The sequence below is a fragment of the Rissa tridactyla genome, chromosome 1 (genome assembly GCF_028500815.1).
Source record: "Rissa tridactyla isolate bRisTri1 chromosome 1, bRisTri1.patW.cur.20221130, whole genome shotgun sequence".
Lineage (NCBI taxonomy): Eukaryota > Metazoa > Chordata > Aves > Charadriiformes > Laridae > Rissa > Rissa tridactyla.
This window is the reverse complement of record NC_071466.1, coordinates 49,158,315-49,185,335: the sequence shown is the minus strand read 5'-3', so window position 1 is coordinate 49,185,335 and position 27,021 is coordinate 49,158,315. Positions and strand designations below refer to the sequence as shown.

Below are 27,021 nucleotides of genomic sequence, written 5' to 3'. Positions count from 1 at the left end.
ACCCCTGTCTCTCCAGAGGAAGGTTTCATTTTGACGGATGCACATAAAGTCCTGGCGTAACCTATTAATCGTTTGGGTGATTTCTATGGAGAGTTGGCTGTAGCCAAAGACAAACAAGCCTTGAGGCCTCTGAAGGAGGGATGTGGCTGAAGAGCCACGAGTGGCACAAAAGGAAAGGTGCTGCAGTAACAGGTGCTGCCTGTATTTTTTCTCTCCACATATATTTTACCTCGACAAAACTAGACTTCTTTAAGACATTTCTAGTCTTAAAAATGTCATCTGAAGAAATACAGTAAATACTTACAATAATCTCGTATGCAATTAAATCTCGACTTTACTATTACTTGTCACAGTTCTGCCAGTTGAACAGAATTCAAGATACTTGATTACTGGTCCAGCAGGATTAGGAACTGAAGGAAGTTATGCTGAAATCGAACATTTTTTTGGAGAATTACTTTAAACTTTTCTTCCACTTCTGTTCCACTTGAACAATACAAACAGTAAAAACTGCTAAAAGTAAAAAGTGCAAATTTCAAGTCAGTTCTGAAATTGTTCTTCCAGGCTGCCAACAAGTGATGGCAGTGCCTCCAAAGGAAAACAGCAAACCAGTGAACCTGTGCATATTTTAAAGAGATCTTTTGCCAGAACTGTCTCAGTGGTGAGTATTATCAAGAATCTTCTGTGTTTTCTGCAAGTTCATTCATACTTAAAAAACTGAAAGAAGTACCTGTGGAAATAACTAACGATTTTTTTCTGTCTACTTTATCAAGCAGAAGTTAGGTACATTGATACATAGAACATCGTATTATTTTTGCTTTTTCTGAAGATTTCAGACGTAAACTTGAAACTAAGCTAAGCTTGGTATTGACCTGAGCATGAGAGCCTAGAAATGTATTTTTTACAAAGTTGAGCTACTTAGTTTTGGGGGTTTTTTTGGGGGGTGTGGGGTTGAGTTCATTACTAGTTGTATTCAATTTACAAACCTTACTCCCTGCTAGTAAATTAATATTAGCAGGATTTTTAGAGTTTTGAGGGAGTTTTACTATATGCTCTCTTCTATGGCTTTTAAATTACTGTCATTAATTAGTCATTGGTGAGATTCGTCTTCCTCTCGGATACATTCCAATATACATTGAGGATCAGATAGCATTTAATTAAACTTTGATAAGCTGAGGTAAGGAATATTAATAGGCACAGGGAACTCAGGGAGCTGCAACTATTAATAGAAGATAGTCTGCAGTTCTTCGCATACAAGGAGGTTAGTCACATTTTGAGGAATACTCTGTTAAGTTGAAATGCAATATTATCATGCAGGATAAGGCCAATTCCGTCTTCATGCTTTTGAAGTACAGTCCCTTCCTTATCTGTTACAAGCAATAATTATTTTATTTTCAGTTCCATCCTGGTTTATATTTTATACTGCATTACATATACTGTTGGTATTCTCAGCTGATAGTTACATTGAAGTTATTGCCTCCATATAGACACTCGCAGTCCAATTTTCCTAACCAACTTGCTTTCTCTCATTTATGTATTCTTCATTTCTTCAGTATTCTCTAATGATCAGAATGATCTTCCTTTGTTCAGGTTTCTTCTAGAAATGTATTATCTACATGATTTGCATTTTTAGTAATCATATTATCAACATATTAATAGCTACTCTTATTACATGTTTGCTTAAAAATATTTGCATTAAGCTATGAACTCCTGTGGCTTTTCATACTTCACATTGTATCCTCCCTCTTCATTATCTTGCTGCTGTTATCCCTCACCAGAGATCTGAATTGGGTTGAGAGGAGAGATTTGGCTTTCTGGAGCATTAAGCATTTTATAATTAAATTTGAACAATCAGCTTAATTGTTGCAGCTTGAAGGTATTTGATACCAAATATTTGTAGTTTGCCTTCCAAGGCACAACTTTATGAAACTATCAACCACATTTAATAATAGTAGAAACAAATTTTTGGACAAGCAAAACTTTTTAAATCCTCAATTTTTTGTGGACTATCATGTGCTTCTGTTGATCTTTAAAGAGAAAGTGTAAAAGTGATATAGTTCCCATGAGTCTGCAGATCATAACTGTTTAAAAAAAAAAAAAAAAAGCAAAGACAGCCCTGATAAGTCTTTACTGTTATGAGAAGAATGTATTCTGGTAAAAGTAGGTAATGCACTATGCATATGCAAACGAAGCAAGTAAAATTTACCAAAAAATCTGTATTACAGGTGAATACAAACAGTTGATAGTTCTTAAATAACTGAGAGACTTCTAAACACGTAATATTATAACATATGTTATAAATTGCTTTTAGCATGGTATTACAGTGACATGTTCCCTGCATTCTCAGTGCTCTTTTGCTCTTGCTCTCTCAAGCAAATAGGATTTGTGTGTTGTATGGTAGATGTGTATAGACATTAAGTACTTTTTCATCATAAACATGCATAATAGATGCTATTTGCTTTTCATCTTATACTCATGCTGAAAGCTCACTTTTTGTTTTTAACACAAAATCTATCTTCTGTATCATTCATACCCTGAAATAGGAATGCTTTGAATCTTTATTGAGCATTCTTCACTGGAGCTGGACAACACTGGTGCTGGGAGTTGAAGAACTTCGTGGCCTTAAAGGATTCCAATACACTGCTACTCTTTTGGATTTAGAAAGGTTGCGTTTTGTGGGCACTTGCTGCCTGAGGTTGCTGAGGGTCTACACCTGTGAAATATATCCAATATCAGGTATTCCTCTTAATTCATTTGTTTCATATTTATCGGTAAATAATAATCTACAGGACATTCAAAATTTGATCTAAGTATTCATATAGGATACGCTATAAGATGAAATTGCTTATACATATGGTTTTATTGGAGCAATTAAGAGACTTGCTGTCAGAAATAGGATATTTGCAATTATCTGCATAACCAAGTGTCCAATACCAGGTGTTTATGCTGTAACTAGTGTGTATTTTAAAGTTAATTTCTTGTTTGCCGTTACAATTTAGTACTTTTGGACTCTTTGTGTTGTCTTTTTTCCCCATTTCTGTACATAGTAGCTGCTTTGGTGGTGAACACAATTTAAAATTGAAAGACAGTATCTGTTTTTCATGCCTGTAGTTTAACAATGTTCATATTTAAAATGCAGCATATATTATGAAAGGCTGGAAAATTGGAAGTTTCTGATGTTCAGGTTTCTTTGATGTAGTTTAGCAGACTTCACTGTTTTCCTTTTGAAATTAACTTCTCTGAATGTAGATTCACCGATGTTGCTAAATTCTAGTTGCTTTATTTGTATGTAAAATGTGGATTTTAATATGAAAATGTTTCATTTATTGTGCACTTAATGTTCCTCTTTTTGTAACCTTCTAGCTACAGCTAAGGCAGTTGTAGAAGAAACCAGCAAACTAGCAGATTGCATTGGAAAAACTAGGACCTTGCTGAGAAAAATTTTATCCGAAGGAGTTGATCATTGCATGGTGAAGCTGGACAACGATCCCCAAGGATATCTCAGTCAGCCTCTCAGTCTTTTAGAAGCTGTTCTTCAGGAATGCCATAATACATTCACAGCTTGCTTTCATTCATTTTATCCAACACCAGCTCTGCAGTGGGCGTGTCTTTGTGACTTGTTGAATTGTTTGGACCAGGTACGTTAAAACGACACGAGTAAATATTACAACTTAGCTTCCCTTTTTGCTCAAAGAGAAGTCAAGCAGTATTTAAAACCTTTATTCCTTTTTTGTGTTTGTCCCGATTTGCAACTGGAATTCTGCTGCAGTTTGGGTTTTTTAGTAACTGGGGTTTGGTTGCTTTGGGTTTTTTGTGTTGTTTTGTTTGGGTTTTTTAAAGTGTCTAAGCAATAAGAGTCTCTCTGGGACAGTGAAGAAAATTTGTGGTGCTGGTAACTGTTAGCACCTGCTTTTTTAGTGTTGAGGCCATGCCTTATATGTGATTCATCTTGCTGCACGCTGCTTAGGAGCATACATGTGGCGTTTTTTTATACTCATCACTAATACTTGAGTAATTTCTCATTATTAAGTGTTACAACAGTGCTCTGATCCAGTGAAGTACATGAGAAACTGGCAATATTATTCTGTAATCAACAGCTTTCTTTTAAGTATCTTACTGTGAATGAGCATCCCACATCTAAACACTGTAGATGCTTGCTTGCATTGGTTGTAGGGAGACGTAAACAATTTGCTTCTTTGCATGAAAATTCGTTTAGCATATAAAAATTCAAGGAAGAATCAGTTCTTTAATGTATTATTCTAATTAAATTGTTTGATTGAAGACAAAACACTTATTATAATTAAACGGTGCTATTATTTCAAAATTACTTTTAAATGGGTTTATTATTTTAAAACATGTCAACCAATACATTTGAATTACTCCAATTTGAAAGATGTAAATGGAAGCTCATGAGAGAAGATAATGTAAAATTCACAGGAAAGCTAACAGTATATGAAATCCTTTCTTTAAATTGTTCTTATAATTACTATAAAACTGGAAAGGTCCTTTCAAAAGTAGGTTCTCCCTCATTTACTTTGAATGCAGCAATGCCATTCTGTTGATTTCTTTTTATGTTTTTAGGACATCCAGGAAGCAAACTTCAAAACCTCCAGTAGCCGGCTTCTTGCTGCTGTTATGTCTGCTCTCTGCCACACTTCAGTAAAACTCACCTCTATCTTTCCAATTGCTTATGATGGAGAGGCGTTGCTGCGATCCATGGTCAAACAAGTCAGCACTGAGAATGACTCTGCTCTAGCCCATCGTTTTCCTCTTTTGGTTGCACACATGGAAAAACTTAGTCAGGTTAGGATACATTCCAAAAATTTAACAGTTATGTAGGTTGACGTTTTAGCTTTATAAGGATGGAGCTGAATTTGCCTGAGTGTTTTCTTTCTAAAAGGCTTGCTTTAGAAATTTGTTATTTTATCCAGTTTTCATCTTTCAGTCTGAAATATTCCAGTTACTGCTTGTTTGGAGAATATTTGAGAAAAATTATTCTTATTTATTTTGGAATATTAAGTTAGCAGAAATATAGTTTAGAGTTGTCTTCTGTTGCATAGTTTTCTGCAACGGTTTTTCAGCTTTTTCACGTGATCAAGAACGAACATGTGGATAGATTCAGTGTTTTGAGGAAGAGTCAACACAGCTTTGGTAACAGATAGTGATGTCTCTAAACTGGAGTTTTTAAAAGAGTCAACAGCAGGTGGACAAGGGAACCCCTGTTCATATAATTCTATTAAAGGTTATTAAACAATTTCCTAATCAAGGGCTCTCAAATGCTGTATTTTTGCAGTTCTGTTATTCCAGAATAGCTTTACAGAAATGAAAAGAGTAAACATAATAATCAAAGATATGGGGCTACTAAATAGTATTCTTCACTTTAGAAGACAAGAGGGGTAAGACCTTATGAAATTATGAATGTTTCATGAAAGGTAAATAAAGGATAATTGTTGAGTCTTCCAATACCAGAAGTTTTGAGCAACCAGAGAACTTTGCAAAAAGTAAATTCAAGAGATTGCTATTCTTCATAAAATGCACAGTTAAGCTGCGGAACATATTCCTGTAAGGTCACTATTATGCTAAAAGCTTTTACAGCTTTTGCTTGACCTGATTGTCTTCCCCATCTGTTTACTACTTGGATTTTTTAATTTTTTGGGGGGAGACAAAATGGTGAGAAAGACAAACTTTTAATTTCCATCAGTAAAGCTGATTTTATTTTTCCTTATTGGGAATGACTTTCAGTATGGATAACCGTTTTGAAAAACTGGGTGTCACTGCTAGGTAGAAGACATGCTAGATGCCTAAGCTTAGGTTTGTTTCAGTCTTCATTCAGTAAAGCAATAACTGTTTGTATAAGCATCCTACCACTGGTTTTATCTTACCTGTTTGCGCAGAAGATTCTCTTGACTAACATCAAAGCCAAGAGTTCCATAGGTAGCTATGTATCTGTTGTATTCTAACCATAGAATGGTATGGCAAGGAGGGCTATAAGAAAAGCGCTCTCCTGAGAAGGTCACCTATATATCTCCCCAATGCAATAAACAAAGTCCACACCACCTCATTCTGGAAATTAGAATAGAATTATTTTTTGACAAAGGAATACATACCATAGTAACCTTGAGAATTTTTAATATTTTTTTGTCCTCTATAGACATCTCTTATTATTAAAAAGTCATGGGTTTTTCAATTAGCTAACGCTTATAATATGTGAAAACCAATGTGGTTTTCATTTAAGTAAGAACAATGTCATTTGTCATTTTTCTCTTCATAATGCAGAGCGAAGAAAACGTTTCAGGGATGACAAGCTTTCGGGAAGTGCTGGAAAAGATGTTGGTCATTGTTGTTTTACCAGTACGGAACAGCCTTAGAAGAGAAAATGAACTTTTCTCTTCACACCTGGTTTCTAATACTTGTGGGTTGCTCGCCAGTATTGTGAGTGAGCTTACAGCATCGGCATTAGGATCTGAGGTAAAGCTTCCATAAAATCATTACTAGACGTCTTTCAGGACAAGGATATTATGAATGTGATACAGGCTGTGGCCGGAATTATATAGATGTGCAGATCTTTCATGGATGCTGGAATTCTCAGTTCTCAATAGCTTCCAGATGTTTAACGTAAATATAAAAGCATATATTCACTGTATTAAGTACTGCTGATAATTAGCTACTTCATTATGGCCGCAGAATACTGCAAATTGTTTATAAAATGGCAATTTTCTTTTTAATGCTTCTCTTCTTGCATGCGTGTGTCTGCATGTGTACACTCAAAATAAATAAATGTGCTCACTGGCGGCAGTGCCACATCCCTGAGTGTCTCCGTGCCTCTCATGGGTATCATGGCTGGCTCGCGTGTTCTAATCCTGTCTGCTTTTGATTATGGGTCAGAATTTATGATGTGTTTTGTTTATGCATTGTGTCTTCCTCCTTTATATGTAAGATACTCTTTATACATATATCATGTAATACTGATAATATAAAAGAAGGTGTGTATTATATTTGTCTATACCATTAGACTTTTTCCAGTTTATTTCCTTTGTATTCGAAATCGAGAGTGGCACCGAGTTCAGCTTTAAAATCCAGGAATTCATAATCACACAGAGAAGTTCCCTTTACCGAGGCTAAATGTCATTACATGATGGAAATTTATTTGATTTTATTAAAGGGGTGTCACTGTCTCTGCAGTGACACTTTTCAGAAGACTTTTTTCACAGAAAGAAGCCAGCTTTTGATAACATCTTGATTAAAGGTGTTTTTATTATTCCGTAAGATCTGTATCTGTCCTTGCTTAATCTTGACCTTACCTAAGGCAGAAATACCTAACTCTTCTTGAAGCACTGTTAAGCTATATTTTGTGCCAATTCATCCTGTAAAATATATATTTAAATACTTGGAAAAAATAGGAATCAGATTTCCTTATGATTCCTAGTTAATTCCAAATTACCAGAAATTATGTTTTCTTTTTTCTTTTTAGTCGATGTTGAATAGAAGCCCCAGTTGTTGGTATCTTCTGTGTTTTATCAGTTGACTTTTAAAATCTGTCCAGTTGAAAATCTAGTTAATTTAATTCACTTAACTTTGCTTTATTAAAGGTGTCTAACATTTAACAGTTAACTTTTTCTGGTTCTTGTATTTAACTTTCTACAGGTTGATGGGCTGAACTCTCTCCATTCTGTCAAATCCACTCCAAACCGATTCACTAAAACAAGTCAGGGAAGAAGTTGGAATACTGGGAATGGATCCCCTGATGCAATATGTTTCTCTGTTGACAAACCCGGTGTAGTTGTAGTAGGATTTTCTGTTTATGGTGGAGGAGGAATTCATGAGTATGAGTTGGAGGTATTAGTCGATGATGTAAGTACTGCATTTGAGAAAAAAATTTGAACAAAAATGACCTCAGAGCTTTTCATAATATGGTTTTCAAAGTAATATTGTAATATTCTTATACAGTCTAGGCTACCAGTAAAACAATGCACTGGTAGTAAGGTTTTTTGGTTCACTTGTGGTGGTGATTTTTGTGTTATTGGAAGCTATGTACCATATCCAGTAGGGTTCTTATCTTGGTTATGGTCTTGAAATCTTCTGTTATTACAAATATTTGAAATATAGTGGGCTTTTCACTTCCTGGAGCTAGACCTGTTATCTCTCTGCAAACTGCAGAGGAAAACAAGAAATAAAGGAGACCAAGTTAAAACATTTTAAACCAAAAATTAAAGAAAGGGGTAGCCTACCAGCATGGTCAAGGCTTACAGCTACATGTGTTTCATGTGCTGTCGAAGTACTCTTTTAGAAGAAGATAAAACTGGTTTGTGTGTTCTTGAAATGAAAAAAAACTCCGTTCTTTTACATACCGACTCTTACCGACTGTTCTAATGACTTCCAAAGGGCAAGCATAGGTTGCTGTGGGAAATTGGCATCTCTGCTCAGTAATTTCCTTTTCAGCAGAAAGGCTTTACTGTTGACTCTGAACAGGATTTTCAGCTTTGTTTCATCTGTAGTGCTCTGCGTAACAATTTATACAAGAAAACATAACTTGCACGATTGCGTGAATGGGTCATGTATTACATTATAAATCTATTAAATTGGCTTTGTTTCTTTGAATCAGAGTGATCATACTGGAGATTCAACTCACTCTCATAGATGGACATCTTTAGAGTTGGTTAAAGGAACTTACACCACAGATGATTCTCCCAGTGACATAGCTGAAATCAGACTTGACAAAGTTGTGCCACTGAAGGTAAATTAGAGGAGTGCATGTCTGGAGGTTTCGTATGATGACTTCAGATAAGAAAAATCAGAATGTTCAATGTAAATCGGGGTTTTCTTTGTGTACACACTTAGAAATTAATCTTGACATGTTTGCCTCATACGTTTTCAGTTTCACGCTGTAACTGAAAATTTCAAATCCTGGCAGCAAAAAGAAACTAAGTCTTAATTTTTATAATAGCATAAGATAGATTGTAATTGCTTAGTAATTTGGAATATTCTTGAATGCGCAACTTCTTTGTGTGCGGTTTGGTACCTAATTTTCTTGGGTTCACTCTTCAAGTAATTAGAAGTAATATTTTACTTAAGTTATGGTCCATAGTTTGGGAACACAGATCCCCTTGGGCATTTGTTAAATGGTGGATCTTTTTCAGTTAATTTCATTTCTCAAGCACTTTGAAGGACTTTTCAGACTCTCTAGTATTAATGTAAAATAAAAACTTTGATAATACCTTGAAGCTTAACTTATATGCGTGTTTTTTACTGCATATTGTTTCTGGCTCTCCTTTTTAAGGAAAATGTGAAATATGCAGTTCGTTTGAGGAATTATGGAAGCCGAACTGCCAATGGAGATGGAGGAATGACTACAGTTCAGTGTCCAGATGGTGTAACATTTACATTTAGTACATGTAGTCTGAGCAGTAATGGCACAAACCAAACGCGAGGACAGATTCCACAGATTCTTTATTACAGGTTTGTATGTCGTCATGATCATGAATAAGTGCTAATACACCACAAGTGTTTTTGAGAAGTAACAGAAATAAATACATCTGGAATGTGTTTGAGGAAAGAGCTTGTTTAAAAGCAATATTGTGTTCTTCCAGCGTGGTTTCTGACTTCAGTTGTTTAATGAAGACAGTTTTCAGGACACCGATTGTACTGGTGCCTCTTCCAGTCTCGTTTTAGATTCTCTTTTTTTTTGACTTGGCAAATAATTTGATGGCTGACCTCTCTTACGAGGTCCATTGTCTACTGCTTTAAAGCTGGAATACGGGAGACTGGTAAGATACAATGCCTCAATCTCCGTTTTTTCTATAGCCTAAGAGATTTTTGAGAGACTATGCACTGGAATGTTCATCTCTCTGATTTTGTTCAGTTCCTTCCTCTGTTACTAGGAAGGATTACAACATGTAGGGAAGCAAGTTCTGTTTATATAGGAACCGTCTCCTCTCTTACTGTAGAGTTCAAAGGTACAAAAAGAGAAATTGCAACTGCCCAAAGAAAATCCATTGAAACATCCGACTGTCCTGCAGGGAAGCTTTTTTTAAGCCTTTCAGTATGATAAGAGGAATTCACTTAAGGTAATGCTTTTGCAGAAAGCATTGCGTTCATTTTTGAGGTACTTACGTGATTTTCAAAATGGGGCAGCACCTGAATATATGAATTACTACCATGATCTGTACACCAAAAAAATGTGGCACACCTTTTACTCACATCTCAATTTTGGTGGTAAAAGGCTGATCAACAGTATATCCGAAGAGTAAAAGGAGCAAGGAATAGTAATCTACTCTGATATTTAATTTTGTACAAGATATACCTATCTAATAAAAGATGAAGAGGATAAAATAAGTAAGGCTACAACAAATGACATGTTCTGGACTGACAACCACAAGAACGTGTTGCTCTTAAGGAAGTTTTAAAGGAACTAAAATACGAAGAAGTAAAGTTGCCAGCAAAATTATAGTAACAGTATATTTGAAGATACAGGATAGTTCAGAACTCCTGTAAAATATGAAATTGGATGTACTCAAAAGATCCAGCTTGTCAGTGATAACAGTTGCTTATCAAAGAATGCATACCACGATACTTGTGTTGATTTAGTCTCCTGAAATCTTGGACATCGGTGTTTAGGGAATCCCTCCAGCATTTGGAGGAATTTTATTATGAAGTATGATGATTTTGATGGATCATATTATGTAATAATAACGCAAGAAAGAAGAAAGATGACAAGGAAAACATTTATTCCCACTTCTAGAATTTCTACTTTTATAGAAGTAAGAAAGGGAATAAAGGAGAAATAACAATTTCTTTGATTTCAGAAAAGCAAAGGACATAAAACTTCAGTAAATGGAAGTTTCAAGGCATTCTAACTTAATAATAAGCTAACAAGTGGGGAAAAAAGCACAGCAAAGAGCTGTCTTCAGACAAGAACAGTCTCAGATTTTTTTGTTTCAACTGTGATAAAATTTTAAGAAGCTTTTGAAGGACTGTCATAGCACAACTCAGAATTGTTACAGAATAAATGAAGTTTTGTTTGGAAAATTTGCAGACTGCTGCCTGTAATCACAATGTCTTTTGAAGTTTACTTGGACAACAGAAACCTGAATGTTATCTGATGAATGACTATAGTTACAAACTTAGACAGTTTGAGGATTCCCAGTCTGATATATAACAACTTGAGGTTTTGATTTGTCTACAGTAAAGGAACAAATGTTGAATTAACTATTACAGAAGAGAGCTCTTAAGATTCACCCTGGATTTTGTCTGAAGGATGCTCAAATACAAACAGAAGTGTTGCTTATCCAAACGCCAAGAAAGGCCATACCAAGTGGGTTAATGCTCTTCTGATTAGGATAGAAATGCTTTGGAAGGATCTGTTGGAACTGTACCCAGTTGAAATTACACCCACTGTCAGTCACAAATAAATTCACATTAAAAAGGCTTGAGGCTGACAGCAAAACTACAATTCTAGGACGCATTGACAAAAAAAAAAAATAATCTTTTTATAGGAGTGCTTAATTTAAGTCATAGGGAAGGATAGGTATCCTTGTTGTGCACTGAACTGCTCCAAGTAAAGTTTTCAGTGTTCTGAGGTGCTAGGCCTCTAATCTTAATGTTCTGGAATGGTGTTTTGAAAGATCAAATCTTCCTGGACAAATGTAAGAAATCCAAAAGAGAATGGGAAATTTTGCTTTACATGTCGACTAAGTGATTTTGGTTGTCTATGCCAAGGCTGAATCACTGTCACACTAAGGGCTTTAATTAGTTTATAATTATCATTTGACTACTTTGATAAATCAAACCAGATTTTTTTATATACCTTGTGAAATAGTTTTGTGCATAATGTTGTTTAGGAGAACCTAATTTGACATACAGAGTGGATTTCAAAGAAAAAGCTATTTTTTAAGGATAAGCCTAAGATTGTGTTTCAAGGCCAAAATTAATCTTTAGAATAGGGAGGGAGAATCTTCTTCCCTGTTACGATACTGCAGAAATATCCATTGAAAGAATTTTACTTGTTTCTGTTGATGCATTTAGTTGTATTGTGTTTTTATAAAGATATGTGGTTGGGCTTGGAAGAGCATAGCAATTAATATGTTTCTGTGGTTGGAAAGGCATCTAGTCATAAGAAACATTTCAAAACATGCTTTTCATATTTTCTGCAAAATAAAAGTAAAATGATTGCAAAGGGCTATCACTGAGACATTGCCTCCAAAATATCCTCTGTGTTTTCTTTGATTGTTTCCTTTATTATTTTATCATAAATTAATTGTTTTACTTATTCTGTGCCAAAATTCAGTCAGTCGTGTTATTTTAATGTAATTTTGTATTTTGTGAACTTACTTTAACTTAATCCACCATCCAGGAGTGAGTATGATGGAGATCTGCAATCACAGCTTTTGAACAAAGCTAACGAAGAAGATAAAAATTGTAGCAGGGCTCTTTCTGTCGTGAGTGCTGTTGTACGAGCAGCCAAAGACCTGTTGCACAGGGCTCTTGCTGTAGATGGTAAGGCTTTTGAAAATTGACTTTCAAAGTTTAATTTTCCAAACTTCTTTGATAGCAAGAGATAATAGTAGAATATCAGTGATACAAAATTTGTGATATTTCTCTTTTGCTTTCCAAAGAATATTTTGCTAACCTGTCATTATTGTAGGGATCAAACAGCGAGTAACTTTAAGTCATTGAGTTGTACTTGAGATATCATAGACAGATACCTCATATAAATTTGCTCAGCAACTTAGCAAGTATCATATTAAAGCTGGTAAGATTCTTTATTTCCAAAAATGCTATGATGGGTCAGTTCCAAGTTTTATTGCATGTTTTGCACGGTGGTGGTAATCAGGAAGACTGGTGGATGTAATGCATTTATAAGCACTTAAAATGTAGACATTGGCCTTAAAACTGAATGGTTTTAAGCTACCGTCTTCAGCCATTCTAGTCAAAAATGTCCGGAATATTGCATAGTGCTATAGAAACTGATTTGGAGGGCTGGGAGGAGCTTTTTTACTAGCTTTTTACCATAGAAAGTATGAACACAGTTTCACAAAATGGCAAAGAATGCAATAAAATTATGCTCGTAAGAGGAGGAAATTTTTTAACAGAGAACCGGATATAATGGCATGTTTCTCAAGTGAACTTCGCAGGTTTGCCAACGCCTAGATAATGAAAATAATTTGAAGTAAAAACTACTGTAGAAACCAGAAGTTGAACTCATAAGAAGCAAACCAGAAAAATAAGATGTGTTTTGAACCATGGTACATTTATTAATAATACCTGTGTTGTAATTATCTTTGTTTAGCTGAGGACATTCCAGAACTACTCAGCTCTTCCAGTCTGTTTTCGATGCTGCTTCCCCTCATAATAGCCTACATAGGACCAGTAGCGGCAGCTATTCCCAAGGTATGCTCCTCAATAGAAATTACTAAAGTTAGAAAGATCTGGATGTGTGACTCATTTATTGATGAATATTGGTGGGATGTTTTTTTTTATATTCTCTAAGTCCTGTTTTTATAATAAATATCCAAAGCAGTGATAGCTTCTCATTAAGATTATTTCTGTCAATTTTAGAGATGGGAAGATGTCAGCTATAAATAAAAATATCATTACTTTTCAGTGGCAGAGCATTTTCCATCTGCCTTGTCTAGGACACTCTTGAAATGTATTATTAGATTTACAAATGTCCTTAATCCTTAGCTAGTAGACACTATTGCCTTTTATTGTTTTTTCATGAACTGTAAGCTCTCTTCTAATTGCTTTTTAAAGGGGAAGGAAAGAGGACCGGCCACTTAAAATCGAACAGATTCATTTCATTAAAAGAGTTTCAGACTTTAGTTATCTTGTTACTGTGATGAACTTGAATTTAGAACCAAGTGTTTTGCTTTAGATGCGTTGCTCTCCTTTGAAAATGTCATAAAGATTACAGAAAACACTGTGGTCCTTAACATTACACGCATTAAAATATGTTGAATATTTGAAAAAAAAATAATAATGTTATAAAACAAAATATATATATATTCTATATATATTCTATAACTTCAGTACAGTATTTGCTTTATCTCAACTCATGCTTATTGTTTGTTAATGTTATGGCTTTTTAGAATCATAGAATTGTCTAGGTTGGAAGGGACTTTTAAGATCGAATCCAACTACCAACCTAACACTGACAAAAACCATCACTAAACCATGTCACTAGCACCATGTCTACCCATCTTTTAAATACCTCCAGGGATGATGATTCCACCACTTCCCTAGGCAGTCTGTTCCAATGCTTGATAACCCTTTTGGCGAAGCAATTTTTCCTAAGATCCAATCTAAACTTCCCCTGGCATAACTTGAGCCCATTTCCTCTTGTCCCATTGCTTGTAACCTGGGAGAGGGGACCAATCCCCATCTCTCTGCAGCCTCCTTTCAGGTAGTTGTAGAGAGAGATAATGTCTCCCCTCAGCCTTCTTTTCTCCAGACTAAACAATCCCAGCTCCCTGAGCCACTCCTCATAAAACTTGTTCTCCAGACCCCTCACAGTTTTGTTGCCCTTCTCTTTTAGTGTTAGAGAAGGTGTTTTAGTGAAGGTATCTCACAGTTGTGTACAGATTTTTGTTTCAGCTTTGGCAAGTCTCCAAGATGAGTATTTGAGATTAATGTAGTGATGCTTTTTCTGTACAAGGATTCTGTACAAGCAGAACTGCAAAATGACTGAATGAATTGTGGTAGTGATATTCTGAGAAGATACAAAACAACCGTTGTAAAGAATTGTAGATTTGTGAGTATTGTTTTCACCCAGTCCTAAGTAATACTTAATTGCGTGTGGTGTTATGTTACAGGTTGCAGTTGAGGTCTTTGGTCTGGTACAGCAGTTACTTCCTTCTGTGGCAGTTCTGAATCAGAAATATGCCCCTCCAGCTTTTAATCCAAATCAGTCTACAGACAGCACCACCGGAAACCAACCGGAGCAAGGGCTTTCAGCTTGTACTACCTCCAATCACTACGCTGTTGTAGAAAGTGAGCATCCCTATAAACCCGCCTGTGTTACGCACTATAAGGTAAGCACCATTTCAAAGTGTGCATGCCGTTTCTGAAAAGCTTTTGACATGTGAATTCTGTTTTCTCAACATTTACTATCTGCGAAGTTGTTGCCGTGGATGATAATTAATATTGTCTAATATAGGAGACAATTTCCTATATTATTACTCTACTGCTTTCTGGAGAAACCTCTGTTTGTCCAATAAGTATAGTGGAAACTAGTGTGGTTTTAATCCCCTAATGCAGGTATCTACTGTTAGTCCCTAAATTTGCTCAGTCTTAGATTTTCCTGCTGTCATGCACGGTTTCTTTGCTCTAACTGTACAGACTGTAGAAGTTGGAAGTCTTTATGTATACATGATCTAATCATATCTCAGACTTTCTTACCTGATGCTAAAACAATGCTTTGTAAAAATACCTAATGTCAATTCTAGACAAATTAATATGCATTATAGTATAGGGATCCCTATGCCTATTCTGGTTATTGCTGGGCTGCCAGTTTAAATGTGTCATTAATTAGTTTCACTTGGACCATGATTTGGCATTGTAGAAGTCTCTGAAGTCCTCTTAACTGTGTTATGTCACTCTGAGGAGGATTCATGCCGCCTTACACGAGCGACTATTGCAATATAACGAGATTTTCCCCAACATCAGTAGAGAAAGGGTGTTTTTTGTAGTTGAGTACGGGACTGAAGCATAAAATGCATGCCCGTGAGAAATCTTGTGTTTCAGTTCTTGAAATAGCAAGTTCTGTGGTTGCATTGATTCCACGGCTGTAAATCCAGAGGTAGCAAACCTGGAACCAACTAAGAGCTGGAGGAGGTCATTAATTACTGTCTCAGGATTCCACTTGCTTGTCCTGTGAGACAGCAAGACATCCACTGCAAAAAATGTAGTTATCATATGATCTTCCTGATGCAATGATGCTTATTATTGTTCTAAAAGTTTACGGAGCTCATCTGAAGCCTTACGCTTAGTTGTTCCTGCTTTTGAATTTCTGTAGTTATGTGCTATCATGCTGCAGGCCATGTTCACAAGCCTGATTCGGCTGCTTTGTACTCTTCTAAGATTGCACAAAACAGATATTGAACGTATTTGTTGAAGTTTGTGTTTAAAAAGGTATTTGAGAGTTAAATGCTTGTAGCAGTCCGTGGTTGTTTTATTTAATGATCCTGTGCAGAGTTCTTAAAAATAATCACAGATGGTATCATAAGCGCAAGTACTTAATCTGACTATAAGTTATAATACATATTATAATTCACTAAGATGTAAAGCATTTTGTGTATATCTGAATTTCAAAGAATAAATTAGGTTAATGTTACTCTAAAGCATATCGAAACAACTGTGCAGAATTACATAATTGAATCGCTTTCATAGCCTAAAGAGTTAAAACCAAATGGAAATGTAGAAATAAATGTAAAAAACCATCAACCCCCAAAACTTGCACATAATTAGACTATTGTTTTGTTTTAGGTGACTTTTCCTGAATGTGTCAGGTGGATAACAATAGAGTTTGACACACAGTGTGGCACTGCTCAATCAGAGGATGTTCTTCGTTTACTAATTCCTGTCAGGATTGCACAGAGTCTGGGATTTGGACCAAAGCATGCTTCTGTTCATGAAAACCTTAATTCATGGATAGAACTGAAAAAATTCTCTGGATCTTCAGGGTGGCCTACCATGGTATTAGTATTGCCAGGTAATGAATAGATACTGCAATAATTTCTAGTGATGTGAATTATTAAAGTAACGAAAGAAAGTTTGATTTTTCTGCAAAATTATCTTAGAAAATCAAGTTGAAATAGTATCTTCATCCAAGCTGGTAAGAGTTCATTGTGAGCCATTGGTTGTACATCAGTTGATTATGTTTATATTAGGTTTCTTGCTTGAGGTATTGATCTGTGTGTTACTCATGGTTTTACCTTACATGTTACATCTAAGGCCGGGGTTTCATATATGCGCTGTATGTAGAAAAAACATACAAAAAGTGGAGAAATACTAACTTTTATTTATGTATGTAACCTTTTACTTTCTAAAAGGAAATGAAGCTCTTTTTTCTCTGGAGACTGCCTCAGACTATGTGAAAGATGAAAAGGCTTGTTTTTATGGTTTCAAATGTTATGCAATTGGATATGAATTTAGCCCAGGATCTGATGAGGTAAGGAAAAAGTGAAATGGCTACAATTGCTGCACCTATTTATTCTCTCCTATAAGGCCAGCTTTTTTGGTAAAAATATTTGTATTTCCACTTCTGACTAAATGAGCAGAATATTTTTAAATTAATTTCTTGTAAGTTTTCAACATTTTTTTGTTACAGACATTATTTGTTTGGAATTCTTTAATCTAAATGTTATTGGAATGGCTTTTGTTTGGTTGGTTTTTTTAATAACTATGACAGTCTGCAAATACATAGCATGATTTTATCTAGTACGTTAAGGGGATATGAAATTTCCTAAAATTCTGACCTAGTATTCCATCAGATATCCAGAGGATTGGGTCTTTCAGATACACAGTGATTTGTGTTTTATTGTCACTACCAATTATGGGATGACGGACTTGCGTTATTTTTCCCGTATTCGCTCATACCAGAATGCTCAGGCTCCCTGGAAGTGCTGTGCTCATTTAGGCTACCTGAGATTTTGTGCAGTGGTCACCTCATCTTGACCTTAAGGACATGAGTCATTTCCACCACTGTTTCTTTGTTGCACAGGGAAGATAAAATTTCTTTGTGTCTTTGGACCAGTGCTTTATTTTGGCTTATTTCAAGAGGTTGCTGAAAATACTTAATATACTGTATAATAATTCCAGAAAAATAGCCCTTCCTTTATCTTGGGAGTCTTTGGGGCCTATAGCTTCACATGAACTTCACAAGGTCTGCATCTTACTTAGACTACAACCCTCACAGAAGATTTACCTCATCTTATTCCTGGATTCTTTTCAGGCTAAATCATGTCTTCAGGTTTTCAAAACGTGAGATTCTTTAGAATTTCGTAACATATCAGATAAAAAAACATACCATGAGATCATCAGCTATGATGGTCTCATTGGCTTGCAGCAAATCAGATTTATAAATCCTAGAGATAATCTAACTAGTCTGTGTTTGAGGAGTAATAATAATAATTTTTGCTTAAGTAGGAAAAAAGATGCAGATTCATATATGTCGTTAATTTTTTTAAAGCATTTACAAAAAAAGCTACTGGCATGTTTTTAACACTCAGTGCTAAAACATGCTAGCCAATATGCTAACTATATCATCTAAAGAAAAATTGCAAGTAATTGTTTTCAAACATACCTTTTTGTAGCCTAAACACTCTAATTTAAAATTCTATTAATAGAAAAACAAGTTTTACAGTGTTTAAGCTACCTTGCATCTCAGGACTAAAGCCTCTGTAAGTAACTTAATTGAAGTCGTTAACTTAAATTGGACACACAATGCAAGTTTCTCGTTCTTTTTGGGAACTTTGACAATTTTCTGAAGTGTTACCGCTGGTAGAAAAAAAAGCGTGTGTTCTAGTGTCCACTGTGTTTTCTCTAGCTTAAAAAAACCAAAATATCAGTAAGACCTAATCCAAGTCAGTAGCATTAATTTTTGCACATCCGATTCTCTCTCCTTCCAAAGGACAAGCTTCTGTTACAGTCACCTAACTATAGTATATAGAATGACATTCATTGTTAGGAAAGTCTCTGCAATAACTGAAAGATGACATTAAGTGTGAGCAAGTGCATCAAGGAATCAGGCGTAGTTGAACTATTAGAATTTGTTTAAACCTAGGATTTTTTAAAAAGTTGTACATTTATGCTTTGAATGAAAAGAAAGCCACTTTGCCGGTCATTATTAAATGTACAGAATATATGCAAAACCTGCCTTCTTCATAAAGGATGTTCACACAATAGAGAACTATCCAGTGAGTTGATCCACATTTCACATCTTGCTTGCTATTTCTGAACCTGCTGTTTTGAGTCCTAAACATGCAGTTCACGAAGGGTTTAGTTTAAAATGCGTTTTGGAGATTTTCAGTCTGCTTGGGAGCCTCAGAGAATACAAGGCAAGTCTAGGGTTACTGCTTTCAAAGGCTCTTCCCAAAAGGATTTTATTTTTTTTTTTACCTACTTTATATATTGACGGTTTCTGTAAATCCGCATAGAAAATCCATCAGATAGAGGTTTCCCATCTCCCCCACTGTTTTTTGCTGGTGGTTTGTTTGGTGTTTTTTTTGGTCCGTGAGAAGCAACTGTCAGAGGTGTGCTGAACCACCCACAGATTTCTTTTAAAATTGGTTTTAGTGTCAACATGACTTTGAGAGCAAAGTTAAAGAGGTTGTGCCTGCACGTATCTGGGACAAGTTGAAGGGAAAATAAAAAGTTTAAAAATTAGTTACAGCCTCCCTAGCCATACTGCTCTCCCCCCATTCCTTGCCTTCAGCCTCCTTCCTGACGTGTATTTGAAAACTGTATGTGTGATCTGTTTTTTTTTTTTTTCCTCTTGTGGACAAGGTTGAAAGATACTGATGGAGAAGCTCTCATGTTTTCAGTGACAAGTCTGGTAGGAGGGAGGAGGAGTCTTCTCATTCCCTTGAACAACACCGTCAATGGGAATAAAGAGCTTTCCAGTGTAAATAGAAGGGAGAGACTGTCAAGGGCTTCTCCCAAGATTTATAATGGAGAAAGGGAAATTATGGAATCGTTTTCCCATCCTTGCCTCTCCAACTAGAGAAAGGGAAGAGGGAAAAAAAATATTTATGAACAGTACTACCTTTAAACAAGATGGGAGTGTGAGTTTATGTGGAATGTACAACTTAGAAGAGGCATTGCTTTGCAATCCAAGTATGTAGTGGTAGGGTTTTTTTGTATTAGGAAGTTCACTTTTTCTTTAACATTACAGACAAAAGACAATTATCATCTTCAGATATTCTTACTAGGCTACCAGAAGCATGATAACCCATTTATTAATACTCTTACCTACTTGAAGTTTTTCTAAAAATTTGGTACTCTGGCCCGTGTCAGAGCAAAACATGACAGTGGCTGTTTGACAGGATCAATATCACTGAGAAACGTCAAACTGGAACACACAATTAGGATAAATTAGTGTCAGGGAAACACATTCGTTGTCCTCTTTTCTGAGACACTTATTTTTGTTTTAAAATGTGTTTCAATTTGAAGGGTATTATTCAGCTGGAGAAAGAACTGGCCAATTTAGGAGGATCATGTGCAGCAGCTTTGATGAAGAAAGATCTAGCGCTTCCTATTGGTAAGTCCTATTCAAAGAACATCCTTTGTTATTTCATCATTGCTTTGGGTTTTCTGAATGAATACTACCTCTAAGTCTTAATGTTGCTTTCAGTTAGAGATAATCATAAAAAAATCAATTCTTAAAACTGAATTAATCAAGCAAGATAATAAAGTGGTGGTGTTTTCTGCTTACACTGTTCCCTTCATGTGTGTATGGGGAGGAGGGAAACCTGGTCATTTAAATCTGACCCAACTCACCCCATTCACAGGTAGTGTATCAGTTTACGAGCTATGTCCTACAGTTTCCTCGTGGTACTTCACAAATGTGCAGGTATCTTGTTTGTATTTCTCTTTCACTGTTTTTTCTCCCTGCACTCCACACCTTTCTGAATGAAAAATACCTGCAGCATTGGATTGTAAAATTTAAAGTTACTTGTTTAAAATTGAAAGTAACCATTGCATCTGTAGACCTTATAGCCTAAAATATTTCTGCTGTAGTTTTTTTTTCTTACCATTACAAAAAAACCCCTTACATACTTTTACAGCAGATGCAGCAAATAAAGGTTTACAGTAACCCAAATGCAATTTAAAATGTAAGGAAAAATAAGAGTTTATGAAAATTAATGGATACAGAGATTGAATTAGAACTTCCTAATGATGCAGCCGTATTCTAACAGCATTTCTCCTAATTAACGTTTGCAAATAGGAAAAAATAGGCTCATAATCTATAATAGGATATCTTTTTGATCCTTTTAATTTAGGAGCACAAATGAGAGCTCAGATATTGTAAATGAGACTGAAAGTGTGTATTACTGAGCAGAAGGGCATTGATCAGTGTGTAGTTATAACCACAAAACCTGATGTGTATTTTTTTAACCCGGTATTTTGCTTGTGTATTTGAATGTGCAGATTTCTTTACGTTGTAAACGGTCACCTCATTTGCACTGGTAGATCTGTATTTCTCTCTCAAAAGTACAGGCAATTCTGTAGTTTAAATGGTGCCGCCTTCTGTTATCCTCCAAACAGCTTCGTTAATCCTTAGTTTTGTCGACTTCCCTAGCATCTATTTATCCTGCTGTTCTCCTATGTAAAAAAATAAAAGAAGCTAAAATTGAAATGCTTCTAATTTAATTTCCTATGTTTTCTAATACTTTATACTTCTCTCTAAGGAGGTTTTTCGTTTTGTTCTAATTCTGAATATCTAAAAGAAGGGAAAGTATATGCTTTCAGATAGAAGGAATTTGAAATAAAACATGCAGTTAAGTTACCTATGCGCTCTCAGCCACCTATAAAAGTGGTTGTGTATAATCTGCAAGAGGGGAGGGATAGGTGCATTGACTGTAAAGAGTTTCCTGATTACTGACATAATTACAGTTGATTCATCTGCTCGTTTACTTAACACCAACTCAAGGACTTCAGCCAAGTCAGGCAGTATTACTGATAATATTAGAAAGCTAATGTCAAACAGGCATCGTGAATGTGTATTGTTTCTCTATAAGACCTCTGGACCCTCTGAATAAACAAAACTGATGAATTATAGGTAGCAGTGGTAGTGTTTGCGGATGTAAACCACCGTGCAGGCTTTGAAAGATGGATTTCAATTGTCTGTAATTTTGCTTTGCTTGAGTGTTTTGCTTGGTGTTTCATAAAAACACTGTGGTAGGAAAAGAGGCAAAATGTGGTTTTCTAGACCAACGTTTAAATGACTTAGACTACTTGTCCTTTTTCTGTGTTCTAGATGATGTATTTTCTACCTTTTGCTGCAAGTGAAATGGTGTCTTAAAAATACCCTATTATTGCCATCGCTCATCTGCAAAGCAGTATCTTATTTGTGGAATGGAGTTTCCTTTAAGAAGAACCTCTATAATCTTATAAAAGACTGTCTTGTAATGCATAAACACAAGGCGGCCCTTTGTGTTAGACTTTTCATACTTTATTTTATAATTTCTACAATTTTAACTTTGTTCCGCGTGTGGATATATACAGGCTAAAGAAAGTAATCTAAGAAAAAAGCTCACTCCAGAAAAGATTTAGCAACTTAACTTACAATGCCCAAACTCTGGCATTTAGAAGTTAGGCATCTACATCTAAGCTAGTAGCTCTAACCTTCTTTTAGAGTTAATGTAGACATCTTGGGAGGATAGTTCATGTCATCCGAAGATGAAGTTGTGAGAAAAATGAAATTAATCACCCAAAGGGGGAGCCTGTTTCTCCTCCATTTGCTGTAAAGCTATCTTGTAATATCTAAGTCCTGAGCTCATTATCTCATGCTTCACTGCCCCAAAGTAGGGGAAGTAAATCCTGCTCCAGATACTTTTTAGAGCTCTGGATCCAACTATATGCTCTTAAAACCTGGCAATTTCAATGAAGACAAGAAACTTCATGAATGTGGCAGAATTTTAAGAAAAGGAAATTGGAAACACATGGTTGAAAATTCTTAGCACATACTTTTGTGGAAGGTTATGCAAAGGGCATCATAGGAATAAAAAAAAAAAAAAGATTTGTCTGGAAACTTTCTGTCAAGGAAAATAGAATGATTCAACTGACTTTAGATCAGAGTTAAGAGTTGTTACTGGCATCCTTGCACGACCCTTCCGTCTTCAACTTTATTTGCATGATTTATCTTGGTCTATTGACTTTAGGTTGTCCTTCACAAAGACCTTGCTTTTTAATAACTGTTATAGTGCGTATATTCTGTATACAAGTGGCCAAATACTCATATAAGTATTTCTCTAGAACCATTAGGAAAAAAAGTGTTTTGAAAGGACATCAAAAAGGCTTTTTGCCTTTTTTACTCCAAAGGAAGATGAGCCAGACAGTGATTCCTTCATGCATTAGGAAAACTTTATCTTTGAAAGTACACCCAAATACTATTTGAGTTGTCACGTTCAAAAGGTCACACTTCCTCCTTGCCGTCTTTCCAAGATTCAAATATAACGTACTTCTTCCCAAGAGAGAGGTCTTGTCTCTGACCAAGATCTCACTTAAACAGCAATGTGGAATTGATTTGTGTATTTAACATTATTACTTACTAATTGTTTCAAATTTGATAGAAGTTATTTCTGAGAGCAGAGCTTTTATATATCTTAATTTCTTTGAATTTTAAAAATACCTTAGGACTTGATTCTTGTCATTTCTCTTTCTCTCTTCTTACTAGTAGAATTGCCTGACATGTTTTTGTGAGAGAATAGAAATATGGTAACCTTATCTGTTTTACTTTTCTTTTCTGTTAAAAGACTGTGTTTGGCAATTCTGGTCACCCTGGAATCAGACTTCTGAGTTGCATTTGTGAGAAAGAAATATTGTATAATAGAATGTATTTGAGTTTTATGTTTTAGGAGGAATCGTAATTTACAAAAGTATGCAGTGTTTATCAGGTTTTCAAATACTGTTACTATGGTAAGTTCTTAAAAGGGAGCAGCTGGTGCATACTTGTACGTCCTGCTTCCCAGAAACCATCTTGACCTCCCAAAATCTTTTTCTGGAAGTATCTAGTCACATCCAAAGATTTGCCATACATACTGTCTTGGAGACAAGAAGACAAGTACCAAATTTTTTCTTTTGTGTAATGTACATTGTTTATTTGCCTGTGCACTGAGCTACACAGTACTGCATGTTTACTGTGTTACTTGAAAATATTAATCTTTCAACTGCTGGTTAAAAAATGTTACACATCATCTTGCAAACTTACATTATTTTTTTTTTTAATATAAAAGGCTTCACCAAACGGAATTGAATTTTGCATTCCATCATGTGTAGCTAAATTTCAATATTATTGTTACGAAAAATAAGTTCATTTGTTGTTGTGAAAATAAGTTCTATTTTTACAGCAGGTAATGAATTTGAAGAAGATCTTGAGATTCTTGAAGAGGCTGCTTTACAGGTACACCGCTGCTTTTTTTTTCCATTGCAACATGCTTCAGCACATAATTGCAATGAAACTTTTTGACTGCTATGGAAGAAAATAATTTGTAAGGTTTTTATAGTAGAAGGGAATCTGGCTTTTTATAAAATAGTTTAAGAGAGTCTTATGCAAGTTTAGGGTTTACATTAAATCTTCTTTTAAAATAAATCTGCTTAGAAAAAAATGCGTAAAATATCGCAGTTAGATGACCAAATATACTTCAAAATATATGTCTGGCTCAGGTTGTGTAATTTAACAAATTTGAGATGTTACCAAAATTAATCCTGCACGTCTTTGTAGTTGCAGAAATAAAATCACTTTTTCAGTTGAACAGTAACACTTATCAAATCCCAAATAATATGATTGTAGTTGGTTCTGGATTGATCGTTGGTTCTTGTGATGCGTGCTAATGCTGGTGAGTAGCTCCCTAGTTATATCCCCTAGCTGATGATGCACAGTGAAAAAGGAGTTCTCACATTCTGTGTCTCTTTCCTAATTATCTGTAGGGCAACTGTTTTGAAATTTAGTTGTCACAGTACTTGCTGGAAAAATGTATCAGTGCTACAGTATGACACCATTGCATAGGCCTCAGCTGACAGAACAGTAAACAGAAACTGTCTAGGAGGAATCAGATGTTCCTTGGAAGAAATACATATTTATATTTTTTCAGCAATCTGTTCTTGGACCCACTCCATTCTAATTCAAAACGTGAGCTAGGCGTGTGCATGCGAGTAGTAGATTCAGTTTTACTTTTAGTCCTGTTAAATATTTTTTGCATCTTTCTACCTTCCTTCCTTTCTTGCAAAGAAAGGATGTCTTTTACTTTGTCTCACCTAAAATATCTTGTTTAACAGATCTTCCTTTCCATAAATTATATCTTTAGCCTTTTATTTTCTTTTGGAACATGCTCATTGGTCACACTTCCAGAATGGCTTTCTTCATTCTTCTCCTGATCACAATTCAGCAGTTTAGGATACTGTTAACATGGAAGTTCATGTTACCTTACTCTTTCTTCCAGAAATTCTCTCTCAACTCGAGCTCTTTTAATCTCGTATGACATAAATTATTGTTTTATAGACTGAACTGACTTTTTTTAAAACTTTCATCAGACTGAAGTTTATCCACTTGCCTCCTACTTGAACGGTTTTCAGTGCCCAAAATATCTATGCCAGTTGTGTCACATTATGGGAAAGTGTCTAAGATACTGAAAAACTGTTTTGTCTCTGTCCTTTCATCCCCAACCCCTGCAAAAAAAAAGGTGTGCAAATCTCACTCCGGCATTCTTGGGAAAGGCTTGGCACTATCTCACTCACCAACCATTTTGGAAGCTCTTGAAGGAAATCTTCCACTGCAGGTACAAAGCAATGAGCAGTCATTTCTGGAGGATTTCATTGCTTGTGTACCAGGATCAAGTGGTGGACGACTTGCAAGGTAAAAAATTAGTGTGCTGCATGAATAAAACCATTACTTCGTAGTTGTAATGTTTCAAGGTTTGCAACAAAATAGAAAATATTTAGTTATTCAAAACCTGTGCACTGCTACTTGTCTATACAGCTAGCTATAGAACTTTAATAGTTGAATCAAATATTATTTAAGTAAAACTATTTGACTGTATTGTTTCTATTAATATATTAGGTAAAAGCATTTAAGCATTCAGACCTTCTGCATCCTTTCTTAGCTGGAAGTCATGTTTGTACAGAGTACAAATTTATTTTTCGGGGGCCTGTAAGAGATTTTAATATTAAGTTTTTGTCTTTGCTCCAGGTGGCTTCAGCCAGATTCATATGCTGATCCTCAAAAAACATCATTGATTTTGAATAAGGATGACATTCGATGTGGTTGGCCAACTGTCATTACAGTACAAACAAAAGACCAGTATGGGGATGTTGTTCATGTTCCTAATATGAAGGTAATTGTTGTCATCTTGGCTGTTCTTATACTTCATCATGCCTTCTTTTAGTATTTGTTGTAGATATTCCACCGAATACTCCTGTATAGGGCAGAAAGTGGCATTTGTAAATTCAGTTTAGTCAGACTTTCTGACCTCTAAATCCACAAAATTATCAAATTCTATATTATGCCAACACCGTTTTATGCAATTTATAGCTTTTCTGTAATGAGCTACACACGTGTAGCATGTGGAAATAATCAGTTGTAGATGATGTTTGAAGGAGATGATATGTAAGGTGACAAGAATCTATTTTTTAACTTTTAAGCCAGGAAAGAGTATTATAAATTTTAAACTGAATAAATGTGATGGAAAAAAGAATCAGAAGCACACTATTGGACCATTTCATAGTCACTTTATTTTAGACTAGAATAGCACTTCCTCCTTTTCTGGTTTTAATATTTGAAAGTTCCTGTAGTATTGGTTGGCTGGTTGGTTTTTTGTTGTTGTTAAAGGACTGGAAAGAGAGTATTCATGATAGCCTCAGCTAGAACTGGAAAACCCTTGCAGGCTTTGGAGTAAATCCGATGTGTATAAAAGTTGGCTGCTTCATTTGAAGTAGCAAAGCACACAAACAAAACAAATTGAAGACAAAATGGATTTAATAAATTAGTTTACGTCTGTTTTCACTATTACTCAGGAGTAGTACAAATATTTTCAAGACTTGCTTTTGTTTAAGCCCAAAAGTAGGTGAAGTAGGTGAATCTGTTCTTTGTATAGGATGTAATAATCGCGAGTTATCTTACAGTTACCTTAGCTATAAATGCATTAATGAACTGTGCGTCTACAACAGTAACACAAGAATCAGTCACAAACACAGCTTGATTGCAATTAAAATGTGTGGTTACTGACTTGAATGTGTGACAAAGGAAGTAGGAAACTTTTAAGTAGTGATTTTACTCTATGAGGAAAAGGTTATGTCAAAATACACACATCA

General features: G+C 35.3%; 1 protein-coding gene across 17 annotated transcripts in view; it reads left to right on the top strand.

The window, feature by feature from the left end:
- The window catches only part of MYCBP2 (MYC binding protein 2), a 200,961-nt gene that overhangs the window by 96,687 nt on the left and 77,253 nt on the right, over positions 1–27,021 (top strand). For 13 of the 17 annotated variants that reach the window (XM_054209207.1, XM_054209908.1, XM_054209823.1 and 10 more), the window contains 17 exons: positions 562–658; positions 2,541–2,733; positions 3,361–3,635; positions 4,579–4,800; positions 6,274–6,465; positions 7,642–7,848; positions 8,600–8,731; positions 9,275–9,453; positions 12,347–12,489; positions 13,283–13,383; positions 14,805–15,023; positions 16,477–16,702; positions 17,043–17,161; positions 20,164–20,251; positions 24,063–24,115; positions 25,395–25,567; positions 25,901–26,045. In XM_054209207.1, coding sequence (XP_054065182.1) covers positions 562–658; positions 2,541–2,733; positions 3,361–3,635; positions 4,579–4,800; positions 6,274–6,465; positions 7,642–7,848; positions 8,600–8,731; positions 9,275–9,453; positions 12,347–12,489; positions 13,283–13,383; positions 14,805–15,023; positions 16,477–16,702; positions 17,043–17,161; positions 20,164–20,251; positions 24,063–24,115; positions 25,395–25,567; positions 25,901–26,045 — 2,764 coding nt within the window. The remainder of the gene's footprint in view (positions 1–561; positions 659–2,540; positions 2,734–3,360; positions 3,636–4,578; positions 4,801–6,273; positions 6,466–7,641; positions 7,849–8,599; positions 8,732–9,274; positions 9,454–12,346; positions 12,490–13,282; positions 13,384–14,804; positions 15,024–16,476; positions 16,703–17,042; positions 17,162–20,163; positions 20,252–24,062; positions 24,116–25,394; positions 25,568–25,900; positions 26,046–27,021) is intronic. The other 4 variants (XM_054209561.1, XM_054210085.1, XM_054209040.1 and 1 more) reach the window with 1 other exon arrangement.